The 17,353-nt window shown below is 35.5% G+C and overlaps 1 protein-coding gene and 1 pseudogene across 1 annotated transcript in view; both read left to right on the top strand.

The window, feature by feature from the left end:
- The window catches only part of LOC111380406 (DNA-directed RNA polymerase V subunit 1-like), a 10,984-nt gene extending 10,325 nt beyond the window's left edge, over positions 1-659 (top strand). Inside the window, exon 8 of the mRNA XM_023003968.1 lies at positions 645-659. Within this exon, the coding sequence (XP_022859736.1) occupies positions 645-659 (15 nt within the window). The remainder of the gene's footprint in view (positions 1-644) is intronic.
- A 4,150-nt stretch (positions 660-4,809) lies between these two features.
- Positions 4,810-12,316, top strand: LOC111380398 (annotated as a pseudogene).
- The last annotated feature ends 5,037 nt before the right edge of the window (positions 12,317-17,353 follow it).

The following is a 17,353-nucleotide window of genomic DNA, read 5'->3' as shown; positions in this document are numbered from 1 at the left end:
GTTATTTTTAATGTTCGTGCGATGCTTAATATTCTTCAAAGTTGAACTTCTAAAGGTCTTTATCTAACTGTTCTGACCTTTAACTGAATAAAATGCTTAACATGCTTCAATGTAAATATTTTTTTACTTGATGGATCTTTTGCTTCTCATTGTAGACTATTTTACACTTTCCTTGCATTGTGAAGATACTCCTTGTGATGAAGAACTTTCGTCGTATCGCACTTAGATAATCTTTATAAATTTTTATTTTTCTGATTTCTCTTTTGAAAATTATTATATTTGAGTTCATTACGTGTGCCAATTTCAAGTACTCTTTATATTAAATAAATATCTGTCCAATCCTTTAGAATAGATAAGATACCCTAACACATTATACTTATCCCAACAAATAAACCAACTATGATTCACAAAGTTAGAAGATGTGCCGCCCTCCCCTACCCATTTTCAACTGTGGTATGTTTATTTTTTCAAAATTCCCTTTAATATTTGCTTGTTGTCACATTTTTAATATGTTTTCAAGTCACCAACAAATATTGACAAAATACTTTTGAAGTTGAATTTGTCGGGGAATTTATAAAGCATTACATAGTAAGCAGGTTCATCATTCTACTTCATCGATTAAACAATTTATTATTGATTAACAGCTACCTCAGAGATGATCATTTTTCAATAAATTCCTTTCCATTAATCCATCTTCAAATGCTTTATTTCATATTACAAAAGATGGGAGTCCTACTATAGTATTTAAGCATGGACTTCATGTTGTTCTATATTTACATGCCTTCAGCTAATTATCCTTTTAAATCATGGTTTGATGCTCGGTGGCTTTATGCAGTAAGCTAATTAATCTTGGCTCTTGCTTTAATTGGGACTTGAAATGATCTGCCATAATCAGGTAAGTATCATAAACCCAAGCACTTCAATTTTATTTTTTTTAAAGGACTATATCACATCCTTACTAAATTCAACTCTAAATAGCTTGCTTTTACAAATCGAATGTCTCTTGTCAAAATAGTCAAAGTTAGGTGGTAAAGTGGTATGTAAAATTTGTAAAAGAGGTCACAAGGGGCTAGCTTTACAAGATGTCATCAATGCTTGTCTAGGTATAAAAAAAAAAAAAATAAATAAACAAAATAATAATAATTTGATTAGACAGCACAAACATTCTTCTTTTGCTCTACTTAAGTAATATTCTTTGAAATTATTTTCATCTGCAAAAGTTAATGAGTTCATTTGCAGTTGGGTAAAAAGTAAAAACTAATTCAGTAAATAGCTTCAACTGGGAACTGATTCACTTCTTACGTTGAAACTCATTTTCCAAAGTTATTACTTCAATAAAGCATTAGCACAACATTTTGTGTTCTTTGGCCCAAGTTATAACTGTAACATATGGCAAGTGCATTTTAGGGCTCGAGAATCTTGGCTTTCTGGTAAATTTCATTAGTCCATATTATATGAATGCACCGATCATGAAACTTAACTTGAGAAAATGAAGACTTGTGCTATGCACGTGACTTATTGTTATTTACCAAAATTATTGAAAAATGTTGCAGGGTATGGGGATTCTTGTGGGAAAACATTCTGTATATACAGCTCTTGGATGTGTTCGTCCATCGGTTGTAAGCATAAAATTTCTTTCTATTTTTCACTGATTGAAGTCCATTCTTATGTTGGATGCTTAAGTTTTGTATGAAAATCTTATGGAGTGTTTTGTGTGTCAAGCATATTTGCGGGGTTTTGACATCCTAAATAGGAAGAAGCATTTAAATCCATTAATCTGGCTTGAAATATTGCAGCACTTCGCACTTTCTGCTTGATATGGCCCACATTTGATAAAAAAGTGTTGAAAGAATGTGTTTACATGATAATGCTGAGGTGCTTCTTATTCATTGCTTCCCATCTATGTTTATATTTGTCAACTTTTATCACTTGGATTAGCTAAAGATCTATTATTAAGTTCATATTTACATGGAGCCGATACTTTTTGTTTTCCGTTAACATATAAATATGTTTGGTGCATGAATTTTGCAAAAGAGTGAACTACAAACTTGGATGTACGTTATACACACAAACATAAACCCCATTTAAATTTGGAAGAATAATAATTAAGTAGTAAGGACATATGAGATAAGAATATTAATAAATAAGGGATGGTGATTTGAATATCTATATATAAAATTAATGTTGGAAAGGATGGTATGTAGAGAATGTGATACAAAAATACATTGTTGATTTGGAGTTTAGACTGGTCATCATATTTGTGCCAAGAAGAGAATTTAACTGTGTGAACTTTAGTCAGTGTCAAACATCACAGTATTGCATAAAATTATAGTTGCATTTTTAGAATTGGTTTTGATATCGTTGATATTTGTGTTCTTCCAAAGTTTTAACATTTCTTTTACATCCCCACTCCCCCAAAATGGCTATTGCTAGATAAGTAGAATAAGATAGTGATAAGTTCTCATAACTACATTCTTATGGCGGTTGCATGTTTTCCTCTAAAATAAAGATTGTGAACATGTAGTATCCACTCTACGAAACGGTTCGGTTGCTGAAAATGATGTTGCAATTATGCAACACAAAGACACCCTCCAACGCAAGAAAGGCATCAGGTGACATCAGGAACTGGGAAATTTACTTCTAATCACATTATTGATCTTGAAGGAAGCAAGGGACTGAAAGTTATTTAACTTGCAAAAAAGATTTAGGTTAGAGTAAACTATTGCTTGGTTACTCCTAATCTGGTTTAGGAGATTCTTCATATTTTTTCTGATTTAAGTTTGAATCTATGAAAAAAGTTGGGCTCTGTCATCTAACTAGAAGCAAAACACCAGAGGGTTCTATTTCTGTTGGTTTCTCTACTGATCCAATATTTTTTCAAAGAATAGTTCCTTGAATGTATTGTTTGTGATATTCTCTTTTCGTTTTTTTCCCTACTGTTTTATTTTTATTTTTATATTTTTCTCTTGTACCCCCTTTTTGTTTTTTTCGTTTGGGTATCTTCACTCGCAAGAAATTCTACTTTCATTTAACAATTTTGAAAGAAGGGATTTCCTTCGTTAATTGATGTATTTTTATAATGGAATAGAGATGGAAAAATACTTGAATTCGAATCAACTTATGAATATCTTTAATGTTTACAGATGAATCTCTCAAATTTACATAAACTCATTCTTAACATTAACCAATTAACGTGTAAAGCACGTTCACCCTACTAGTATTGTTAAAAAGTAGGGAATTTTTTTAATTTTCGTGTAAAATTATTTTATTGAAAGAATGTGTGACTAAAAATGAATTTTTAATAATGGGGCTCAATCAAGGGCTATGTTTTGTTTCCAAATTCTAGTTGACGTAAAAATAGACTAATGGATGGTCATTAAACTCAATAAATTTGTTTTCAACTAGAATAATGCTTTTCATAATGAAGATAGGGGGTAATCGCCCTACATGACATATACAATGAAATTTATTATACATTTCTGAACATCTTCTACCCTTCAAAGTCTTATTAAATATTTCATCAACCCATAAAATCCAGTTCCACAGGCACTTTTATAATCTTTGCTCTTTTTAGCCTCAATTTTGATGAAGAAAATTATGGCACTTTATAGTTTTGTTAAAACTCGAACAACTAAAGAATATCATTAGCTTTAACAAGAAGCAAAATTGGAGACTAGTTGAAGGATAACAATCAAACTCGATTTCTCAATTAAAATATATCACATTTTTTCCTACATTTTAATCACATTCTCATAAAAAATCACTAATATGAAACTCATTTTTCACAAAAATGAGACTCAAACATAAATGAATGATCTAATGAGCATCGATACTCATTTTATGTTAAGTATTGATAACATGTTATATTAATTCATTAGTGAATAAAGATTTTGCAGTTCTTAATATTTGAATTAAATTTATTATCCACCAATAAATTAATATGACATATTACTGGTACTTAATATAAGATGATCGGTACTCATTATATTATTCCTTCTCAAACATAAGCAAAGTCTTTGTTTGATAATTATTATTTCAGAACTCTTTTTTTTGTAAATATTTAGCCTCTTTTTGGCCTTTTTTTTTTTTTTTCAAATTTTAATATTTGAAATAGTGTTTTGTTGCAGAATGTGTAGTTGAAAAAATAAAAAATTTTCAATTTACTTGTAATATTATTTTATGGTAGATTGTGTGGTTGAAAGTAAGAATGAAAAGAAAAAATTAAGCCCCTGTTTGATCCCCATTTTGGGAAAAAATGTATTATAGAATAGTGATTTTTGGAGAATGTGTGATTAAAAAAGTAAAAAGATTTTTCAAATATGTATATTATTATTTTGTGGAAGAATGTGTGGTTGAAAATGGGAATTGAAAAAATGATTTTTGAAAAAATATGGATCAAACATGGGTGAAAAAATGAAAGGGGGCCAAATGGGGCATTTTCAAATATACATTCACAGAATAAAATATTTTTCACGTAATCTAAAATAATTTTCTACTTTTTAATCATAAACTATTATTTAAAATATTATTTTTCTGAAATAATGATGGTCAAGTAGAGGTTAAATACTTAGAAAATGGGAGTTTGAGGAGTTAATTTTTCCAATGGTCACTGAATTTAGATTCATGTCTTTGATTGACCACTGAATTTTAAAATGTTGAGTTTTGGTCATTGAGTGTCTTAGATCCATGTCTTTGATTGACCACTGAAATTTAAAATGTCGAGTTTTGACTATTGAATTTTGAAAAATGTCGAGTTTTGTTCACTGAACTTAGATCCATGTCTTTGATTACTCATTGAAATTTAAAATGTCGAGTTTTGACCACTGAACTTTGAAAAATGCTATATATTACTCACTAAACTTTGCAAAATATTGTAGATTACTCACTGAATTTAGAAAAATGTTGTACTTTATTCACTGTAAAGTCGATATTTTTCAAAGCTCAACAGTTATGCTAGTGAGTAACGTACGACATATTCTAAAGTTCAGTAGCCAAAATTCGACATTTTAAATTTCAATGAGTAATTTAAGACATGGACCTAAATTCAATAAACAATCGAAAACATTGACTTAAGTTCAGTGATCAACACTCGATATTTTAAACCTTAGTGACTAATAAAAGATATGGACCTAAGTTTAGTAATCAAAACTCGATATTTTTCAAAGTTTAGTGATCAATAAAAAACATGAATTTAAATTTAGTGACTATTGAAATAATTAACTCGAGTTCGAGGTTTCGTAATTGTTGACAAAGTAGTGCAAAATGGGGCAGTTTTTAATCCCACGCATGGATCGCTGGAAAGGAGAAGCCCCCGTAAACCAAAGTCGGACCCGAATTTGTGGTGGAAAAATTAATTGCATAAATTAAAGTGCAAAGGAACGTGTGAGTTTTGGCCCCTAATTTCTTGCCACATGCAGCGTCAGCTCCATTTTCGCTCCCACTTCCCCATGTCTCCTCTTCAAGGCTCAAAATTAATCCACAATTCTTTTCTCAATTTTTGAAAACAAAATCCACGCAGAATTCACCAGTGGCTCACATTTTTTCCCAAAATTACAAAGAAATAATCACTACAAGTTTTCACACTTTTGTCTTACAAATTAGTTTATTGCTTTTCCGTATCTGCTTGCTCCAATTGATCCAACTCTTGAGTGTATAATATGCCAATCCACTATTTATGAGTTTCTCGGGTTGGTTCATTCATGCGTAATCCGATAAAGATCGAATTTTCTGGAATCTACAGTCTTACAAGGCAATAATTCATTTATTTTCACGAATTGGGTTTGCCAATTTTGATTACATGTATTTGAGCTGACTGATTGACCCTTTTTTTTTCTTTTGTTATTATTCTGGAATTGATGGAAAGTTAACGCGACATGCAGTTCGTTTTGGTGAGGATTCTGGATAAGGAATTAACTACATTTTTGTTTTATTACTACTGGTACTGCTTTCGGATTCAGAGATGCGTCTTGCTCCCCTCTATCTCTATTTTCTCGATCGATTCTGTTTATTTTATTACAGAGTTAATTAATTCCAAGTATTGCCAAATTTGCATTTTTTGTTAACGGTTTCACCTTCCAAAATTAGTGCTCAGTGATTTTGTAAAAGCCAAAAAAAAAAAAAAAATGAAGGCAGCACTGGTTACGGAGAAATGATTATTAGAAAGAACGAAAGGTGAAACTCTCGATTATTATTATTATTTTATTTTTATTTATTTATTATTATTATTTTTTTTTTTTGCAGAACTAGTGTTAGTTTATCAGGTATCATTCAATACCACCACCGCCAAGGCAGAGCTATTTGACGGGATTGCAGAGAGAAATGAGTGAAAGGCTCCTCTATATTTGAAGCGGTCCCCTTGTCCACTATTTAGATGGACCCTTGTTCCTCTGGTGAAGAACTTATTGTTAAGGTCTCCCCACTGCTACACCACTCCTTGCAGTTAAATCATAATTCTGAAATGTTTCTCGTCCTCTATATATGTAAGCGGGCGGTCTCAAGGGGGGTCCTGGAGGGTCAACTCTCTCTCTCTCGGATAATTTGGTATCAATTGAAATCCAAATTTTAATATTAATCAAAGTTAACAATTAATTTTAACAACATATTTCATAGAATTCTTAACTTTTAAGTTTTATCAAAATATATTAAAAATTTAATTTTAACTTCCACCAAACAGGGACAAAATCACAATAAATTTGAATTTTTTTCTCTATTCTCTTACTTTACCCTTACGCCTTTTACAAAAACCTTAACTCTTCTAATTTTTAAAAATTTGTCTATAACTTTTTTATAAATTATCATATCTACTACAATTTTTCACTTTCCAATCAAAATTTCAATTAACTAGAACCTAGTTTTGCATTTTCTTCTATTCTATTTGTGTGATTATATCCAATTTTACTTATATTTAACAAATTATATTTATTTGATTGAATATTAGTTATATGTTTTCCTTTTCATCACTTGAATTGATTGTTTGTATTAAATACACTTTATTTTTTTAAATATAAATATGTAGGTTTTTATGATGAACAAAATATTAATAAAATGACTACTCGAAATCAAATGGATGAAAATGTTGAACAAAATATTACAGAATAAATATTTTTTACATGTAAATTTCCATTTTTTCGGTCAATTATAAATCATTCAAAAATAAAAAACATAGTATTCAATTTGTAAAGATTTTGATTGTGCCCCTAATTAAAAATCTCTGCCTCCGCAGCATGAGTTGCAATTCTGTATTCAAATGCCATTAGATTTATTCTTCAATAGCAGATGAGGAAACCTTATACAATCACCAAACAACGTGAGAAATACACAGAGGAGGAGCATAATAGATTTCTAGAAGCCCTCAAGCTCTACGGCGTGCTTGGCAGCAAATAGAAGGTCTCTATATATTTGCTTAAAGCATTTAGTTTTCAGTTTCAAGCAAACTGAGTTTCAGGATTTAATATCACTGATTCATGTATTTTTGCAGTTTTGGCTGCATCAATTTGATATCTCTCCCTTTAGGAGAATTCGATTTCTTGGATGTATTCTTCTTGATTAGAGACCTTTTCCTCTTTTTCTTTCTTTTTTGGTTTTTATCTGGTGGTGTGCAGAACATATTGGAACAAAAACGGTTGTCCAGATCAGAAGTCATGCACAAATTTTTTTTACAAAGGTCAATCACTACCTTCTCATCACATCTTGAATAGGTCATATATTAGCACTTCCTTTTGCTAGGTTTTAGCCCTCACGTTGGAGAATGATAATGCCCGAAACTAGCATCTAAATTTTTCATATTTCAATGTTTACCAATGTGTCTGTATCCTTTTGCCTTTCCTCAAAGTGTAATGTTTTTCGTCTGCATAATAGTATTATGGCAATTGTTACTGGTCCTTATAATTGGTAGATGGTGTACTGCTGAGAGAGGCAATTGTTAACATTTTACCAGAATTAAGAATAATGGTCTAATTCCTTGAAGTTCCTTGCTTGAAGATGTGTTTCTAATAATTTTTCTTGACTACCTATTTTTTCTCGAAGCTGTTTATAATCTATTGCTTAGTATCAAAGGTTAAACTTAGGAAGATTTTGAACAGAAGCTCGAGAAACTTTTTGTCTAGGTTACCTTTGGTATGCTTCAAATTTGTGGTATGAAACCCATTTTGAGTTTGGGAAGGGCTAGATGAGTGGCGATTATTTTATTTCTGTAATTTTGTCCAAAGGTGGGATTTTTTTTGCTGAAGGTTGTTATGGCTACTATGTGATCTTGTTTATTATCATCCCAGCCTTAGTTGCTAATCAATGGGTGAGGCTACAAAGTTCTTTCATGGGAAGCAAAATGATGACAAGAAGTACGACATTCGATAAAATGGGAGGTTATTGGAAATCTTACTCGGAACGGGGGTTTGAGTTATTAGAGATTTAGGGCTTTACTAGGTGGTGTTTCAAAAGTTTGCCCTTGAGCAGGATGGTCCGTAAGGACCAAGTCCCTTTTGCTTTAACGTGGTGTTATGGTGGGGATTCTGGGACTTGTAGTCTAGTTTTACTATCTAGCCTCCAATCGCTACCACATGCATATTTACACAAGTTTAAATATGTGATATCACGTTTTTACAATTCTTTTTAACCACTTTCTATGGATACTTCAAATAAAAATTTAACTTTAGTTTTTAAAAGTGATATATTGGTATAGCATAACATAAGGATGAGGGAGACTTTTTGTTCCAATACCGGATGAGGGAATCATACATATAGCACTTTTACTTGTGAGCGACCTGAACATTTTTAACTTATAGTTATTGGTGTAAAGGCTTACCTTTTCGAGAACGAGAATTGATATATGACCTATTCAAAGTTGCCAACAGTATGCAAATGATTCATAACTATCACCTGATAAACAGCCTATAAAATCTTATTTATTCTGTGCCTTCCCGTACTCAATGACTTATATTTTCTCCTCTTTCACCTTATTATTTCCTTGGTCATAATTTCTTTTTCATTTCATATCCTGTTTCTGGAAGGGTGGGGTAGGGATGTCTGAATTGCTAATCAAACAAAGGACTTGTGATTAGCATGGCTTAATCAATCAGAAAGGAGAGGGGGCTGGATTGCTTGGCTAAACCCACTGCCTCCCTTTAGTTTGATGAGTTGTGCCTGCTAACACGTTGATGATAGAACATGGTGGATGACCATGTCACATTTTGTTGAAAGAGAAGTAGTTCTGTCTATTTCTGATGGCACATTACTATTAGATAGCTGGGTATGTTGGATGTAAGCTCTAGGGGTATTTAGTTCCAAATTTTGGTTTGGAATTTCTTTCAGACTGAAGATGGTGTGCATTGTGCATATTATAAAGTGGAAATAGTGGAGAAACAAGCTGCCTACAATGCAGCTAGAGTTGATTCTACTTAAAAGTCCTAATGAGTGAGCATTCAAGAAACTTTGGTAAAAGGCTGTTTCAGAATTGCATCTGTTTTATTGGGAACTCGTGGCAATCCAGGGAAATACCTCTATTTGTAGATCAAGCTATAAGAACTATATCGAGTTATAACAAATTTCATATTTGATAGTGCTTTTATCCCAATTAGATCTATATGTTTTATACTGATTTTGTTATGACCTCTCCAAAATTTGATTACATGTCAAATTGTTCATATTTCTTCCATACCAAATTATGTCTTTGTACCTCAAGATTGTTAGCGCTATTTTCAATTCATATCTCTAAACCTTGTTTCCTTCATCCAGTTGGAAAGAGAGGCTCTTATTAAAAGAGTTCCAGTTGGACATGCACTTGACATTGAAATTCCTCACGCCCAAAAAGGAAACCAAACAATCCTTATCCACGAAAGACAAATGTGGGAGATCCTGTTTTGCAGGTAGGAGTGAAGGATGGGAAAATATCAACTTCAGTTTCTTCTTCATGCTCAGATAAAACGAACGAAAGAACAATTTGCTGAGGTATGGGGTACTGTTTTCGTGGGTTTATTTATTCCATTATGGTATCTTGATAAATTCAGTTCAAATTTCTTCTTCATTTTTCTTTTGTACTTTCTTCCATAATACAAGTAATGTGATATTATTGTTCTTCTTCAATTTATTGCTTGATATTAATAATAGTGTGTCTCTCCCTCTAATACCATGTTCTTCCAGAAACCTGGTGCTAATGAAAATGTGATTAACACCTAGGAATACCAAGATGAGGATAGTAGCTGTGAGGTTTTCACACTTCTCAAGACGGATTCTTGTTCCTTCCCATCTTCAGAAATCGAAAACTCCTCAGCAGCATTGATTTCAACAAGACAATTGTGCACTTTTAGGGAATTTATCCCATTCTTGAAAGAGGCAAATAATCTGGATGAAACAACTGAATCACGTGACTACTGACGTCAAGAGACATCAAATGAATGAATCTGATGACAAACAAGTATTTCAGGATGATAACTCATTTAACACCGCAAATCTTGGGAATCCTCACCTTTTACTAGAGAAATCTGTGCACGGAAAAATAATAAATGAGCTGGATCAGTCTGCAAATGTACATGTCTCCATGCACATTATTGATGGGAGCTTATCGATGAATACAGAAAATGTTTCTTCAGGCATGTCATTTCCAGAATCCATGTTTCATCATATCAATGGAGTTCATGGACATTCAAGCCTATCCTCATCTACTACTTCTGAACATCATATGAACGCATCAACAACTTCTTTTATTCAAGCATTTCCAAGTTCCCACTCAACGATCAACCCGATCCAGAACCAAGATGATTATGGATCATATCTGCACACATTACCTATATTTTCCAGTTTAATTGTATCTGCTCTTTTACAAAATCCAGCAGCCCATGCTGCAGCTAGCTTTACAGCTACTTTGAGGCCATGTACAAACATGGAAGTTCTACCGGACTACACAGCAGGTACAGCTGGAGGATTTCAACTAAGGCAGATAAATTCAACTCCTAGTATTGAAGCAATTGCTGCAGCTACAGTAGCAGCTGCAACAGCATGGTGGGCGGCCCACGGCTTATTCCCATTGTGTTCACCATTTCAATCTGGATTTACTGGTACCCCTGCATCTGTATCTGCAACTCCAATCGATTCCAGTCAAGATAGAGCAGCAGATAATGGAAGAAGAGAAAATACTCACGATCCTTCCTTAGGTGGTCAACAACTAGAACCAGAGTCCTCGGAGGCTTTCCAAAAACGGCATTCTGCTTTAAAGTCACCAACTCTGTCAACATCAGATTCTGTTGAAAGTAAAGGTGCAAAGTTAAATACTGGGTTAACTGCTAATGAAACTGAAAAAGCTACCAATGCAGCTGAGGTGAATGATTCAAACAATTTGACGAGCAGAAAGCAGGTGGACCGTTCTTCATGTGGATCTAACACTTCTTCCAGCAGTGAAGTAGAGGATGATGCTCCGGATAAGCACGTACAAGACAAAGAGGAGTCAACAGACCTCGATGTAAATCATTTATCTGGTGACTTTTCTAATCGGCACAGTAGAAGCGCCATCACTGTAAGTGATTCTTGGAAGGAAGTATCCGAAGAGGTAAATGGATAATTTGATTTACAAATAAGACTTTTAATTTGTGTTTTTTCATTTGTTATGTTGCTGTTTTCCTATTTCCTTTTAAATAAATGTACAGGGACGAATGGCTTTTCGAGCACTCTTTACCAGAGATGTATTGCCACAGAGTTTTTCCCCTCTACATGATTTAATGAGAAGGGAATGAAAGATAATGATAAGGAAAGTGCAGAGGAGAAAGATGAGCATAGATTGCACTTAGACTGTAATGGTAAGACATGGGGTGCCTTCTTGCAGAACCAAGAACTGAATAAGGATTCTTCTTTCATTGGTGAAAACAAGGAAGATAGCGGGCTGAGTAAGGAGCTTGGACATGCAAAACTGAAAGCTTTCTGAACAGGTTTCAAACCTTACAAGAGATGCTCAGTGGAGTCAAAAGAGAACCAGGTGGCTGTCAACCGCCACAATGAGGAGAAAGGTCCCAAGAGAGTACGCCTGGAAACAAAGGCTCCTACTTAAATGATTAGCGGTAATATGTAACTCTATATTTGCATGCATTATCCAGTATATCGTCCTCTATTCTGTTACCTTTGAGTTTTTAATATCTAGTTTGAAAATCACGAGACTTTTCGTGTAGTTCTGTGTACTATAAGCTTATGCTTATTTCTATAGGAACCATGAATTTGTATTTCTATGAACTTTCTTTCATTGGATAACTGTTGAAGAAAATAAGTGGGACCTTAATAGGACCAGCTTCCTTCCAATATCACTTGTAGAAGAAGAGGTAATTTCTTTATGCTTTTATTCTTCCCTGTACTCATTTTCCTTCATGTATGGAGGGTTGTTGAAGCCGTTAGTATTGCATCTTTTCAATTGTTCGAGCATACAAGCAAGTCCAGCATATTTGCAGTCAATCGTGTCTTTTATTAGTCTAGTACCCTATTTTTGCACAAAAAATAGATTTTGATATTACTGTTGAGACATTAAGCATTATTGAATCATGGTCATAATGAAAAGTACAAGTTAGTGTTACGATTAGTTCAAGGTATCAGGCAAAATTGATCAAACCAAAAATGACAGAAATTTAAACAAAAATGAAAAATAGTAAAGACCACGAGAAATTTTTGCTCTAGGGCAAGAGGTTCAGAGTAAGCTCCTAATCCCTTTTTGCGCTTCCGCCATCAGAAGAAATCACTGCATTAACTAGAACCATAAATCGTCCAAATTTTACAGATTTGAGACCCAAGCTAGAAATCACTCAAAATTATAGAAAACCCTAATAGTCTTGACAGTTCGATCAAGAGCACGGTGTCAGGGACCTAGTTTCGTTACACTCGAACAACTAGAACCGTGTGGCCTTAACGCATGACAATTCCCGCACCTCACGAGAAAACGTTAAGTCAGCCTTTTCACGCTCACAAATAATTTAATCAAGGAGGCTAAATTATACCTACGTTAAGAAGAGAATTTTGAAGTAAGTGATATATGAAAAACAAGTAAGGTCGGGAAACTTTCTTTGTATAAATGAAAGGGAAAACTTTACAATCTCTCTAATGAATAAACTCACTCAACTCTACATGATTTACAAATGAGACTTCCATCTCTATTTATAGGCAAAACTTAAACCTCCTTAAGATCAAGTGGCATTACTTTACAACCTACGCTTAGTTGTTCACAACTCGTGCTAGTTGTTTACAACTCGTGCTTAGTTGTCGTCAAGTGAATAAGCTTATAACTTTCCTTGCAAGTTGTCGCCAACTCGATCTTAGCTTGCATAGTAGATATTATTCTTGTCAACTCGTGCTTGGCTTGCACCTTTGATAATATCTTCCCCAACTCACGCTTAGCTTTTATCTCTGATAATATCTTGCAAGTGGCACAAGTGGACAAGTTGTGCAAGTTGCCTACTTGCATCACAAAATATCCCGCTGCAGGTTCATGTATTTTTCCTCCAAAATGGCTGGGTCGGGATTTAGAAAAATCTCATTAACGCCATGGAAAACTGCACAATTTTAGGCAGCCTGCATTCTGTCCATTCTATCCTGTTGCAGCGTGCTGTCTACGCTGTTTTGCGGTCGCTACCAGGACGGATCGAACGCGACCGCGTGGGGCGTAAGTCACTCCCCTACCGAATTTGGCGACGCCCTCGTCGCCATGTAGTTCTGAAGCTCGTACTCAAATTGCCATAGATCTCCCTCATTTTCCCAAGTAGCTTCGGACTCGGGCAATCCCTTCCATTTGATTAAGTATTGAGTGCAAGGGGGAGCACCTCTCCGTCTCACCACTCGAACCGCCAAAATGGATTCAACCGCTTTCTCAAAAGATTTTGTGACGATGGGAGGTGCTCTCTTTGATTTGTTTCTCCCTAGATCCTCNAAGAAGAGGTAATTTCTTTATGCTTTTATTCTTCCCTGTACTCATTTTCCTTCATGTATGGAGGGTTGTTGAAGCCGTTAGTAATGCATCTTTTCAATTGTTCGAGCATACAAGCAAGTCCAGCATATTTGCAGTCAATCGTGTCTTTTATTAGTCTAGTACCCTATTTTTGCACAAAAAATAGATTTTGATATTACTGTTGAGACATTAAGTATTATTGAATCATGGTCATAATGAAAAGTATAAGTTAGTGTTACGATTAGTTCAAGGTATCAGGCAAAATTGATCAAACCAAAAATGACAGAAATTTAAACAAAAATGAAAAATAGTAAAGACAACGAGAAATTTTTGCTCTAGGGCAAGAGGTTCAGAGTAAGCTCCTAATCCCTTTTTGTGCTTCCGTCATCAGAAGAAATCACTGCATTAACTAGAACCATAAATCGTCCAAATTTTACAGATTTGAGACCCAAGCTAGAAATCACTCAAAATTATAGAAAACCCTAATAGTCTCGACAGTTCGATCAAGAGCATGGTGTCAGGGACCTAGTTTCGTTACACTCGAACAACTAGAATCGTGTGGCCTTAACGCATGACAATTCACGCACCTTACGAGAAAACGTTAAGTCAGCCTTTTCACGCTTACAAATAATTTAATCAAGGAAGCTAAATTATACCTACGTTAAGAAGAGAATTTTGAAGTAAGGGATATATGAAAAACAAGTAAGGTCGGGAAATTTTCTTTGTATAAATGAAAGGGAAAACTTTACAATCTCTCTAATGAATAAACTCACTCAACTCTACATGATTTACAAATGAGACTTCCATCTCTATTTATAGGCAAAACTTAAACCTCCTTAAGATCAAGTGGCATTACTTTACAACCTACGCTTAGTTGTTCACAACTCGTGCTAGTTGTTTACAACTCGTGCTTAGTTGTCGTCAAGTGGATAAGCTTATAACTTTCCTTGCAAGTTGTCGCCAACTCGATCTTAGCTTGCATAGTAGATATTATTCTTGTCAACTCGTGCTTGGCTTGCACCTTTGATAATATCTTCGCCAACTCGCGCTTAGCTTTTATCTCTGATAATATCTTGCAAGTGGCACAAGTGGACAAGTTGTGCAAGTTGCCTACTTGCATCACAAAATTCTGTAGGTTCATGTATTTTTCCTCCAAAATGGCTGGGTCGGGATTTAGAAAAATCTCATTAACGCCATGGAAAACTGCACAATTTTAGGCAGCCTGCATTCTGCCCATTCCATCCTGTTGCAGCGTGCTATCCACGCTGTTTTGCGGTCGCTACCAGGACGGATCGAACGCGACCGCGTGGGGTGTAAGTCACTCCCCTACCGAATTTGGCGACGCCCTCGTCGCCATGTAGTTCTGAAGCTCGTACTCAAATTGCCATAGATCTCCCTCATTTTCCCAAGTAGCTTCGGACTCGGGCAATCCCTTCCATTTGATTAAGTATTGAGTGCAAGGGAGAACACCTCTCCGTCTCACCACTCGATCTGCCAAAATGGATTCAACCGCTTTCTCAAAAGATTTTGTGACGATGGGAGGTGCTCTCTTTGATTTGTTTCTCCCTAGATCCTCTAAGTCCAGCCTATGTGGTTTCAACATGCTTACATGAAAAATCGGGTGGATCTTTAAAGTGCTTGGAAGATCAAGCCGATAGGAAACTCTTCCAACCTTCGCTAGGATGGGGAACAGACCTTCATATTTTCTAACCAAGCCCTTGTGAACTTTGCGGTAGGCTTTGAATTGTTGAGGCAACACTTTCACAAGTACTTGATCTCTAATGTTGAATTCCAATGGTCTTCGTCTCACATCGGCCCATTTCTTCATTCGCTTCCGGGCTTTCTCCAAGCAAGATCTTGCTAAGTCCACATGATCTCCCCATGACTTAGCCATTTTGATTGCTCCAGGACTTCCGTTAGAGTCACCAACCATAGATAATGTGTGGGGCGTTGTAGGTTGTCGCCCTGTTGCAAGCTCAAATGGACTATGTCCCGTGGATTCACTTTTCTGTAAGTTGTAGGAAAATTGGGCTATGTCCATCAACTTCGCCCAATCCCGTTGATTAGCACTAACAAAGTGTCGAAGATAACACTCCAACAATGCGTTCACCCGTTCCGTTTGTCCATCTGTCTGAGGGTGAAAACTACTTGAAAAGTGCAAATTCAATCCAAAGAGTTTAAACAACTCCGTCTACAATTTTCCCGTGAAGCGGGGATCCCGATCACTTACAATATGTTTCGGCAATCCCCAATACTTCACAACATTTTTGAAGAATAACCTTGCCGTCTCCTTTGTAGTGCAATCCTTAGGGGCTGGAATGAAAGTAGCATACTTCGAAAATCGATCAACAATAACAATTATTGATCCGAACCCTTCGGACTTTGGCAATGTACTAATGACATCCATGGTGACCACGTCCCATGGTTGATCCGGAACGAGAAGAGGATCAAGAAGTCCCGCCAGTAATTTATTCTCCATTTTGTCTTGTTGGCACACAAGACATGTCCGGACATATGTCTCAACTTGATCCCTCATTTCTGGCCAATAATATGCTCGTTCAATCAGAGCAATTGTCCGATCAATCCCTGGATGTCCAGCCCATTTGGTGTCATGACATTCCCGAATCACGTCACGCTGCAAATTTCTCCACTTAGGCACAAATACCCGTTGCCTAGTGGTGTATAGCAACTCGTTGTCAATCCAAAATCGCCTTGTTTTTCCTTCTCGAGTGGCTTGCATCAATGTTTTCGCCATGGGGTCATGCTCCAATCCTTGTTTAATTTCCTCTAACAAGGTACCCGTGGCTTGACTAATTGCCGCAAGTTCCGCCTTCTGGCTAAGTGCATCCGCCACTACATTCACCTTCCCGGGTTTGTATTCCATCACATAATCAAACTCCGCTAAGAAATCTTGCCATCTAGCTTGCTTCGAGCTCAACTTTTTTTGTGATTGGAAGTAACTTGTAGCTACGTTGTCCGTCTTGATCACAAAACGGGAACCTAAAAGATAATGACGCCATACCCGTAGGCAATGCACAATGGCCGTCATTTCTTTTTCTTGCACCGTGTAACGCCGCTCTATCTCATTCAACTTGCGGCTCTCGAAGGCAATAGGATGACCTTCTTGCATAAGCACACCTCCAATAGCAAAATCTGATGCATCAGTTTGAACTTCAAAACTTTTGCTGAAATTCGGTAAGGCCAACACCGGCTCCGACATGACCGCCGCCTTTAAATCATCAAAGGCTCTTTGACATTTCACGGTCCAATCCCATCCTTGAGACTTTTTGAGCAAGTCCGTCAATGGGGCTGCTCTAGAGGAGTAGCCTTTAATGAAACGTTGATAGTAATTCACCAATCCAAGGAAAGATCGCAACTTCGTCATCTTAGTAGCTGGCTCTCATTCATTGATTGCTTTTACTTTGGTTTCATCCATTTTCAAGTGAC

The sequence above is a fragment of the Olea europaea genome, chromosome 3 (genome assembly GCF_002742605.1).
Source record: "Olea europaea var. sylvestris chromosome 3, O_europaea_v1, whole genome shotgun sequence".
Classification (NCBI taxonomy): Eukaryota; Viridiplantae; Streptophyta; class Magnoliopsida; order Lamiales; family Oleaceae; genus Olea; species Olea europaea.
The sequence above is the reverse complement of the archived record's forward strand: the minus strand, read 5'-3'. Positions and strand labels throughout refer to the sequence as shown.